Consider the following 10155-nt stretch of genomic DNA (forward strand, 5'->3'; position numbering starts at 1 on the left):
GCCTCCCCGCATCCACGGAGCAGGGAAAACCACAGAGGGATGCTCTGGGACATGCCCTCAGCCTCCACGTGAGCGCTGTGGCCACCAAGCGCCACCAGGCACCCAGCAGGATGCGTCCCTGGGATGCCAGGTGCTGGCTCCGGCACTCATACATCTCCACCGGTTCCAGGGCTGATCCCCATCATTCCTCTCCCCAGAGAGCTGCTCGGGGAGGATGCTCAGCTAGGTAGGGGCTGGCAGGTGGGGTGACCTCTGCCTGCACCCCAGGGGCCCTCACGCATCTTTCTCCATTACTTAAAATTCCCAGTGAATCCCTGAAATCCCCTGGAAGAGTGCCCAGTCAGCCAGCCAAACCCCAGCGCCTGCTCGGTGCCGGTTCTGCAGCTGCTGCAGCTCTTCCCAATGAAGAGGGAGCTGCCAACGCAGAGGAACAACCTCCTGCCCAGCCCGCTTTCTTCGGGGGGAAATCCAGGCTGGGCTGCGGGGGGCCACGTGGACACTTATCGAGGCTTAGAAGAAAGATGGGGACAACATTTTGGCAGGGCCTGTTGCGATAGGATGGGGGGTAATGGCTTTAAAATAAAAGAGGGAAGATATCAGGAAGAAATTCTTTATATATCTATAGATATAGCTACATATATATCTATATCTATAGATATAAGGAAGAAATTCTTTACAAGGGTGGTGGAACACTGGAACAGGTTGTTGGTGCCCCATCTCTGGAAACATTCCAGGTCAAGTTGGACGGGGCTCTGAGCAACCTGATCTAGTTGAAGATGTCCCTGCTCGTGGCAGGGGGGGGTTGGACTCGATGACTTTTAGAGGTCCCTTCCAACCCAAACTAGTCTATGATTCTGAGACGGGGTTTCCATGGCTCCTGGGGAGGATCTCGGCACCAGCGCTTTGTCGGAACAAACAGCGACTGTGCTCGCAGCAATCCAGGGCGCACAGCACCCGGATGCAGAACAAGGAGGTGGACTCAGCCGGGGAAGGTGACACCGTTCCACGGGCATGGCACGGCACTTTGATGCCACCACAGCCCCATCGCTGCTATGTCCCCATGGCACGGCTCTGCACCTTCACCGTGGGTGCAGCCAGGACCCTCGGGTTCCAACTGCCCCGAGAAACAGCCACATCAATAGATCCTACGCTCCTTAACAGAGAGAAGCATGGCCCTTCTCATCCCAGTTTCTCACATTAATCCATACACAAGGCTGTAAATTATCGAGCCCCTCATTAGGGATAACCTTGGCAGACACGACTGCTAGCTGGTTGTCCTTTTCCCTGTTTTCCTTCTTCACTTTTTCAACCTCTTGCTTGAGTTGCTGCATTTTCTGCTCCTTGCCCATGATCTCCCTTCGCAGGCTGGCCACCAGACCTGAGGAAAATGACGCCGTGAGAGGATCCCCAAGCTCGTCCATGCCAAAGCCTCCAGCCGCTGAGCTGCCGTCCTCCCTCTTTGACAACCGTTGGGCTTGGAAGGCACATCCAGCTTTGCCGTGCCGTGCTGGACACTGCTGCGTGACACTATGGCTGACAAGGCCCTTGGGGACTCAGAGGACAAGTGGCTCCTATGGATCCATTTCTGCTGCTTTACTACGTCAGATCCCCGGCCCTGATGCCTCCTCCCCGCCAAGCACCGATACTACTCCTTTATCTCGGGCAACGCTACCAAGCAGAACAGTTTGGCTACCCTGAACGCGTTATGCAAGCCAATATTTTGTGTACACATGACATTCCTCCTGCCTGATAACCGCTGGGAAAAAGGCCATTGGACAAGGCTGGTGGTCCAAGGTGGCCTTTGCAGCAGCTGCTCGGGTGGGCAGGTTCCCCGTGGGGTGCACGGCATCCCATTCCACAGCACCGCTGTCGAGCCTGCCCTGCAAGCCATGCTTGAGCCTGGTTTTCCTCCCAAAGTTCTCCATCCCATCACTCCCTGCCTTCCACCCCCACATCGTCCCACTCCCATCAGGTCAGACACTGCCTGCAACTCCCACAGAGCTTCAGGAGGCAGAAACAGGGGTAGGGCAATTTCTACAAACTGCCGCTACACACCATTTGTTGCCCGGACAGGTTTCCCAACGCTCACTCATCACCATGAGCCAGCCCCAGACTACTTCATGCCCCTACGCAGAGCTCCAGGGATACACCACCTGCAGCCAACGCGTGCTCCCTCTTCACCTTCTCGCTTTCTTTCCGCAGCCTCCCGATCTCCAGGTCTCTCTCGTAGAGGGAATGGCAGAAAACCTGGCTCGAGCCTTTCTGCAGGCTGCTGACCTGCAAAACACAGATTTGCTCGCGTTCCTCCCCGGATCACTTATTAACTTCATTACAGACCCCTTTGGAGAGGGAAATCCAGCGCCTCCAGGTCACGCTCTGATGGGGTCACTCCTTGGCATCCTTTGGCTAACTCAGCACTCATTGCTTTGCATAGCATGACCTTAATTTCATTTTGGCCATTCACACTCAAATCCTAATATAAAAGGCAGGAAGAAGTCTCCCATGCCAGATGGCTGGGGCTGGGTGACGCCGCTAACGTGGTAGCAGGCAGAAACACCGGCAGATTTATCACCTCCTGAAGGCACACGGAGTTATTACTCACAAACGCAGATCTGGCGCCGCTAATAACTCCTGTTCACATTTCTGCTGCAAAGGCAGCTCTTACAGTCCCTACTGGAAACGGGGAGTGGGGAACAGTCTGTACCATCCACTCCGGCACATCAGCGCCGTGCAGACAGCACCACCACGCTTTCCGCTGCTCCAACGGCTGGTTACACACAGCATTTACTGGAGGGTACAGAAGAGCGAAGCCAGAGGTGGAAGAGGCTTTTGTCAGAAGAAGGGAAGCCGCTGGGAAGGGAGGCACCGCATGTCATCTCCTCTCGGCGCAGCGACAGCAGCGATGCTGACAGCGCCCCGAAGTTATATTGCCTTTTGCCCAGCAGGAACCCGCTCATCAAAAGCTGCTCTTCATGACAGACAGTCAGGACAAGCACAAAGCATTTCACCGCCTCCTACGCACCCGGTATTAGATGGGAGGGCAGGACGCGGCCGGGATGGGCTGGCCAAGATGCCCAGGTGCCCACCCGTGAGACTGACACCTCGGATTGACCCTTTCCCCGGGCTGGAGACACTCCGGGGGACTCCATCACCATCCCTCCAGGACTTTTTCTGAGTTTTCATAAAAGGTAGGTGCATGCTATTGACGTATCGCTGGACACGACAATTATAAAGCCCTCTCTCCTCTAACCAGGGCGCCAATGGGCTGCGCTGCCTTCGGGACAGGCATTGCCCCGGCCAACGCGATCCCGCAGCCCGTTCCTGCGGCAAGAGGGGCCAGTCAGGGGTCCTGCTGTCCCGTCCATGGCAGTGGCATGTGCCTCTGCCCCACCAAAGGCTGGTTAAGCTCCTGTCTCCCTCCCCACTGCAGCATTACAGATCCTACCACATACGTGGCACAATTCAGTCCCAGCTTCTTTAAGGGAAACTTGCACCGAAAGCACGCAGGTGTGCAAAATACAACCAGAAAACCCACATCTCCTTCAATTCCCTTAGTTCCCAGACCTTCTCCTCCTGAAAACTGGCTGTTAAACTCACAACGCGTCTGTATCAGAGAGGTATTTTCCCTGCTTGGTGCCTACGGAAGCATTCAGTACCTGTTCCCTCAAGGCTCTGATCTCCTCCGTTTTGGCCCCCAGCTCTCGGTCGAAGGTCAGCAGCTTCTGGGTCAGCTCTACCTCGTTCCTTGCCGCCGCCTGAGCCAGGGTCTTTGCCATCGCTGCGATCTCATCCTGCAGGTCTCTTATCATCGCATCTTTCTGCTTTGATTCTGTCTCCATACCAGAGAGGCCACCGATTTCCTTCTCCAGTTGCAGGACCTTCTCACCCTGCGGGCAGATTACGGGTGCCATGTGTCACTCTCCCTCTACAGAGACGCCAGGCTGCCTGCTCCAAGGGGTACCGACCCATGGCCACCAACCAACACCACCAAGCTGTGTGGAGCAGTCGACATGCTGGAGGGGAAGGGATGCCATCCAGAGGGACCTGGACAGGCTGGAGAGGTGGGACCATGCAAACCCCATGAAGTTCAACCAGGCCAAGGGCAAGGTCCAGCACATGGGTTGGGGCAATCCCAAGCAGAAATCCAGGCTGGGGAGAGAATGGCTGTAGAGCAGCCCTGAGGAGAAGGACTTGGGAGTGCTGGTGGATGAGAAGCTCGACATGAGCCGGCAACGTGCACTCACAACTCAGAAACCCCCCACCCACTGGGCTGCATCCCCAGCAGCGTGGGCAGCAGGGCGAGGGGGGGATTCTGCCCCTCTGCTCTGCTCTGTGAGACCCCCCTGCAGTGCTGCCTCCAGCTCTGGGGCACCAACAGCAGAAGGACACGGAGCTGTTGGAGTGGGGCCGGAGGGGGCCACGGAGATGATCAAACGGCTGGAGCCCCTCTGCTGTGAGGACAGGCTGAGAGAGCTGGGGGGGTTCAGCCTGGAGAGGAGAAGGCTCCGGGGAGACCTTGGAGCCCCTTCCAGTCCCTAAAGGGGCTCCAGGAAAGCTGGGGAGGGACTCTGGAGCAGGGAGGGGAGCCATGGGACGAGGGGGAATGGTTTTAAACTGAAAGAGGGGAGATTTAGATGAGATTATCAGGAAGAAATTCTTTCCTGTGAGGGTGGTGAGCCCCTGGCCCAGGTTGCCCAGAGAAGCTGTGGCTGCCCCATCCCTGGAGGGGTTCAAGGCCAGGTTGGACGGGGCTTGGAGCAACCTGGGCTGGTGGGAGGTGTCCCTGCCCAGGGCAGGGGGTTGGAATGAGATGGGCTTTAAGGTCCCTTCCAACCCAAACCATTCTGTGATTCTATGACCACTCGAACATACTTGCCCTGGCTTCCCATGTCCCACCATGCCCACTTTCTCCATCCACCCAGCAGTCCCCATCCATGGGAACAGCCCTCTTTGGTGCCAGTCCCTGCACTCTGCTGGGACACGCGGTTGGACACACAACCCTGGAGCAGGACAGGGATGGCGTCCCTCACACCTTCCCCAGCATCACCTTCTCCTGTGGGAGGAAATCTGCGTCTTGAGTCCCTGGCGAAGGGGCTCCCCCGGCACCGCTCACACCGTCACCTGAGATGCTGGTCAAGACTGGAAGGAAGCAAACACCACAGCCAAATGTCAGGATGGGAACTGGTTGCCGGCAGCAGTAACGCTTCTCGCGGCATCCCTCTCACTTGGCTCAAATGTGCTCTAAGGCAGCAGCTACTTTCCAGTCTATGAGTTCCATTCAAAACCAGAAGAGAAACCAATAATTTGGCACTAAAAAGACACCAGTCTGCACACCCAAGAGCAATAACAGACCTCTGGGAACCAAAGAAGCCTCAAGGGCAGTGGACAAAGGCTCCTCTGAGTTTTCAGCATTGCTCGGCCCCACAGAAGAAGCTGTGCTTTGCTGGCTTCCCACGTGTGAATAGCTACGCTCGTCACAGTCAGCATTTGTGGATCCTTTGGGCCCTGTTTGCCCCAAATCAGATGAATATGTGCTCACTTGAAGCGTGTGCATCCCTCCCTTTACCTTCACTGCAATTTCACGTTCTGCCCGTCCACACATCCTTATGTGCTGCTGGGACTGCACGGTACTGTCTCTGCTATTCTTTGGCACTTCACTATTGACTTTGTGTTAATTATGACTGTTCAAACGACCCAAACCCAAACCAGGAAAACAACTGGCTTGTATATCAGGCCACAAAAAGCTACATTCATGGCAAAAGTCTCATTCTCCAGCTGTACTACTCCCCCAAAGCCTTGCCTCTGCTCCACCGCCACTGCATACTGTATTTTTAGAAGCATATCAGCTATGGACCTAGTTTAAAGTTCCTCAAGGCAGCCACTAATTGTGCTTCAAAGGAGAAAAAGACACCACTTCAACCAGGAGACAGGAATAGGTGCATGAGTCACCGGTACAGACAAAGTTAGTCATCACCCTTCCCGATCACACACAAGTAAAAAGGAAGAGGAAAAGTCACTCTCAGCTAGGAGGGCAATGGCATTCCCCTTCGGATGTCACAGCCCATTTCTTAAGTAACCCAAATGCCACCGAGGACCACGCAGGGTCTCCCATTAGCTCCACTGGACAAGGACCCACACCTGGCTGCTGCCAAGGCCCATCACTTCTCTGCTCGGATCCACACCACTCAATGCTACGATGCTCAGAGAGGACACCAGGCTACGGGCCACCAGGGCTGGCACCAGGGAGTACCTGTCCTCACCGCGGAGCTCCTACTGAAAGCATCCGGAGGGATGGTGGTGGCCACGCTCCCAGCCCAGGCACTTAGGGGTCGCTTCCGTGGGGGCGGATGAGGTACGTGGCCAGCAGCTCTGGTAGCCCACTGGCCTGGGGAGCTGGGGGGATGCTGCCACTGCAGGGAGGGGAGGTGGGGAGGAGATGCCGGAGTCGAGGGTTTGGGCTCTGCAACCACCTGGAGCTGCCCGGTCCATGCCATGAGACGTTTCACAGGGGAATAGGACATCTGTGGTGGAAAAATCACATTATTAGCACCATTTTAGGAAGGTTCTTAGCCCTTGATGTGTGTGATTAACGTCGTACGCAACCCAGGCACAGATCTGAGGGGAAGCTGAATTTTAGTCCTTTCCCATTTCCATTCCCAAGTATCAGATTTTAATCAGGAGGCCCAAATGCTTTGCTGAAATGGAAAGCAATTCTTGGGGTTTGCTGCAATTTGAGCTCTTCCCTCTCTCTCGAGATTTGACCGCCCTCATTCTGCATTTCGTTTGCCACATCACAAAGCCCTGGCTCACACACAAGCGCTCCTGCCCTCTCGTATCCCCCATGCGCCACACTGTCCCAAAGCCTCTCACTGCACTCCCGGCTTCCCATCGCATCCATCAGACCTCACGCTGGGCCCACCAGACGTGTCATTAGGACACTATCTGCTGTTCTCCTCAGAAGCAGAGCTAGAGACAAGCCACCATTAAGGTCTTGGACGTTTGTTTAGGCGTAGCCCTCAGTTACATGGGCTGAACTAAACATCTGCCAACATGGCCTTGGAGCTCCTGCCATCTCCCTGAAAGAGAGCCCGAGACCCCAGGGCACGTCCCCAGCTTCTCTGGCACCTCGCCTTCTCCCAGAGCACATTTGAGCCCCGTCGCTTTGGCTCGTGACGCTGCCCTGGGCGCTTGCTGAGGACTGGATTCCACCACAGCATCAGGCCGTGCCTTTCCGAGCGCTTGTCCTGGGCTCTGAGACACTACCTGGGTGGTGCTCCTCTTCACCACATGTTCCTCTGATACTACTGAAAACGAGCGAGACCTCCCTAGGTTAGACGCCAGAAGCACTTCCCAGGGTGCGAGGCAGAGGTGATTTACTCTCTGCGGTCAGCAGGGTCGGGCTTCAAAGCTCTTCCACCATACGAAGATCACAGAGCCCAGAGCAACGAAGCGGCACCCGCCGGGCTTCCTCTGTGTCACCGCACAACACGGCTTTCTGCCTGCATCCTACACAAATACTTTTGGAAATTAAAATGCTGAAGGTTCCAGCAACAACTAATTTACATAAGGGGCACTGGCACCCCACCTGGCCCGGCTTCAATGTGCAGCTGGGCTTTTTTTTTTTTTTAATTTCTCTCGGCCAAGACTTTCTGGACACCTTTGGCTTCAGCAGGTCAGCTTGCTCCACCAGGATTCTTGCCGAGAGCTCCGAACCCAGTATCTGGGTGCATGAACAGGCTGATTCCAACAAAGTTTTATTTGGACACGGGCCCTGCTAGGAGACCAGGCTCTGCAACTCCCGCTACCAGGCACACAACACACACGTTTCCAGGATTCTCTCTCAGACTGTGCTTTCTAGAATACCTCAAGAGCCAAATAATACAAACAATACCAGAATTTATCAATCCTTACCTATATAGTAACTCAAAAGGTCAATGACCTCCAAAACCAACCCTGAACAGTTTTTTTTCACAGAGATGGGAGACTGCCATGATGTTCCACCACATCCTTTCCCAGTTTACAATGGCTTTGGGTTTCTCCCACCCCCCAAAGCCAGCGGTGCTGCCCCGGCCGTGCTGCGCCGAGCACCGCGGTGTCTCCAGCTCCGCATGCCGTGGCCAAGCAAAGCGCCTTTTACTTCCCTCGAGGTTTGATCCAACCCCCAGCTTCTCCCTTAGTCGGTAGCTTTCGAGGAAACATAAAACGCAAATAGAGAAAAAGGACATTTTTCAGCCCTACCTTAGCTCACGTGCAACTCCCTGTTGGGAAACCCGACCCGTGCTTTTCCTTTTCCCTACTGAACTGCCCGACTTTCTTCAGCAGAGGGAGCTCAAGCCTTTCATTCCACCCACCGATCCTTTCCCGAGGATCTCCCAGACCAGCCTGGCAGCCTGGTCCTGCTCCAGGGGCCTTCCTTGGGCAGCAGCGCCCACCCTTAACTGGGGAGCCCCATCCACCCTTCCCTGGGCAGCAGCACCCCATCCCTACCTGGGCACCCTTCCTTGGGGAGCAGCACCCCATCCTTCTCCTGGGGAGTCCAACACACCCTTACCTGGGGAGCAGCTCCCCACCTTTCCCTGGGCACCCTTCCCTGGGCAGTAGCACCCGCTCTTAACTGGGGAGCGCCATCCACTCTAAACTGGGAAGCAGCACTCACCATTAACTGGGGAGCCCCATCCTCCCTTCCCTGGGGAGCAGCACCCATCCTTCCCTGGGCACCCTTCCCTGGGGAGTCCCCTCCACATTTACCTGGGGAGCAGCACCCCACCTTTCCCTGGGCATCCTTCCCTGGGCAGTGGCACCCACCCTTCCCCGGAGAGCAGCACCCACTCTTAACTGGGGAGCCCCATCCACCCTTCTCTGGGAAGCTCCATCCATCTTTCCCTGGGCACCCTTCCCTGGGGAGTCCCCTCCAGCCTTCCCTGGAGAGCAGCACCCACTGCTGCTGCTGGGGAGCAGCACTCACCGTTAACTGGGGAGCTCCATCCACCCTTCCCTCGGGAGCAGCACCCCTTCCTTCCCTGGGTACCGTTCCCTGGGGAGCCCCATCCACCCTTCCCTGGGCAGCAGCACCCATCCTTACCCGGGCCGTCCCATCCACCACCAGCTGGAAGGATGCTCCCCCCGCGCCGAAGCGCAGGATATCCCCCGGACTCACTTTCACGGCCGCGTTTTGGACCTGACAGCCATTGACAAAGGTGCCATGGAGGGAGTTGAAGTCCTGAAGGATGAAGCTGTTGTCCGAGGGGGTGAATTCAAGGGCTGCGTGATGATCAGCTACACCTGTGGACTAGCGCGGGCGATCAACAGGCGAGCAGGGAAACCTGCTAGAAAGCAGCTCAAGATTTTGCTCATTATTTGCCAACCCCTCCTTCTCCTTGCTGCAAACCTGGGTGAAAGTACATTGGGAGCCCCTGCGTTTCGCAGGGAGGACCCCAGCGCATCCTCCCCCCTGCACCCAAACCACCACCCATCTTACGAGGGTCGGATTCCTCGCCCCCTACCTGCAGGACTATGTCGGCCCCTGGGTGCCTGCCTATCGTCGTGGTGTGCAGTTTCAGCTGAAAACACCCCTCCGAACTCTTTAGAAAGGCTCGCATTGCCCGGCCCCTTCACCTGCAAGGCTCGCGTTAAAAAAAAACCAAACTCCTCATTTAGCCACCCCCCATCCAACCCGCGCAACTGAGCCCAAAACGTCTTGACCGACTCTTGCAGTCGAAATTCTACAAACTCAACCCAACTGTGGCTCTGCCGTGGCCGGCGGCGCGGCCGCAGCCTCGCAGTAGCCTTGGAAACACCGGCGGCGCCGGAGCTGCTGCCCTCCTGGCTGCATTTCTCCCTTTGTTTTCCTTTCTTTTTTTTTCTTCTCCTTTTACCAAGCAACCAGCCCAGCAGCACTACACAGCTCCGCGCCGGCCGCAGCTCTCCTTGCCAGCGGGTGACACACGCAGCAACACGTCCCCACATCTCCAAAAACTCCAGAGGGGCCGTGCAAGCTGCCAGTGAACATTTTTTCCCCTGTTTTACTTATTTTCTATTTAATACCGTGCACGCACAAACAGGTCTGGCAACCTCAGGCAAGTGGCTAAACATTGCCGCCTGGTGATGGGGACACTTCTCCGCCAACGTGCCTTCATCCCACGCTGCCACACAACC

The 10155-nt window shown here is 56.2% G+C and overlaps 1 protein-coding gene across 2 annotated transcripts in view; it reads right to left on the reverse strand.

The window, feature by feature from the left end:
* The window catches only part of FHAD1 (forkhead associated phosphopeptide binding domain 1), a 28175-nt gene extending 18380 nt beyond the window's left edge, over positions 1-9795 (reverse strand). Inside the window, exons 1-7 of one of the 2 annotated variants that reach the window (XM_074609445.1) lie at positions 9504-9795; positions 9083-9289; positions 6251-6521; positions 5048-5139; positions 3657-3887; positions 2154-2277; positions 1248-1378 (exon numbers count right to left, since the gene is read on the reverse strand). In XM_074609445.1, the coding sequence (XP_074465546.1) occupies positions 1248-1378; positions 2154-2277; positions 3657-3887; positions 5048-5139; positions 6251-6521; positions 9083-9289; positions 9504-9599 (1152 nt within the window). In that variant the 5' untranslated portion in view covers positions 9600-9795. Of the gene's footprint in view, positions 1-1247; positions 1379-2153; positions 2278-3656; positions 3888-5047; positions 5140-6250; positions 6522-8238; positions 8304-9082; positions 9290-9503 lie in introns of those variants that run through there. The other variant, XM_074609446.1, reaches the window with a different exon arrangement.
* Positions 9796-10155: the final 360 nt, after the last annotated feature.

Source organism: Larus michahellis, chromosome 16 (genome assembly GCF_964199755.1).
Source record: "Larus michahellis chromosome 16, bLarMic1.1, whole genome shotgun sequence".
In the NCBI taxonomy this organism is placed as follows: domain Eukaryota; kingdom Metazoa; phylum Chordata; class Aves; order Charadriiformes; family Laridae; genus Larus; species Larus michahellis.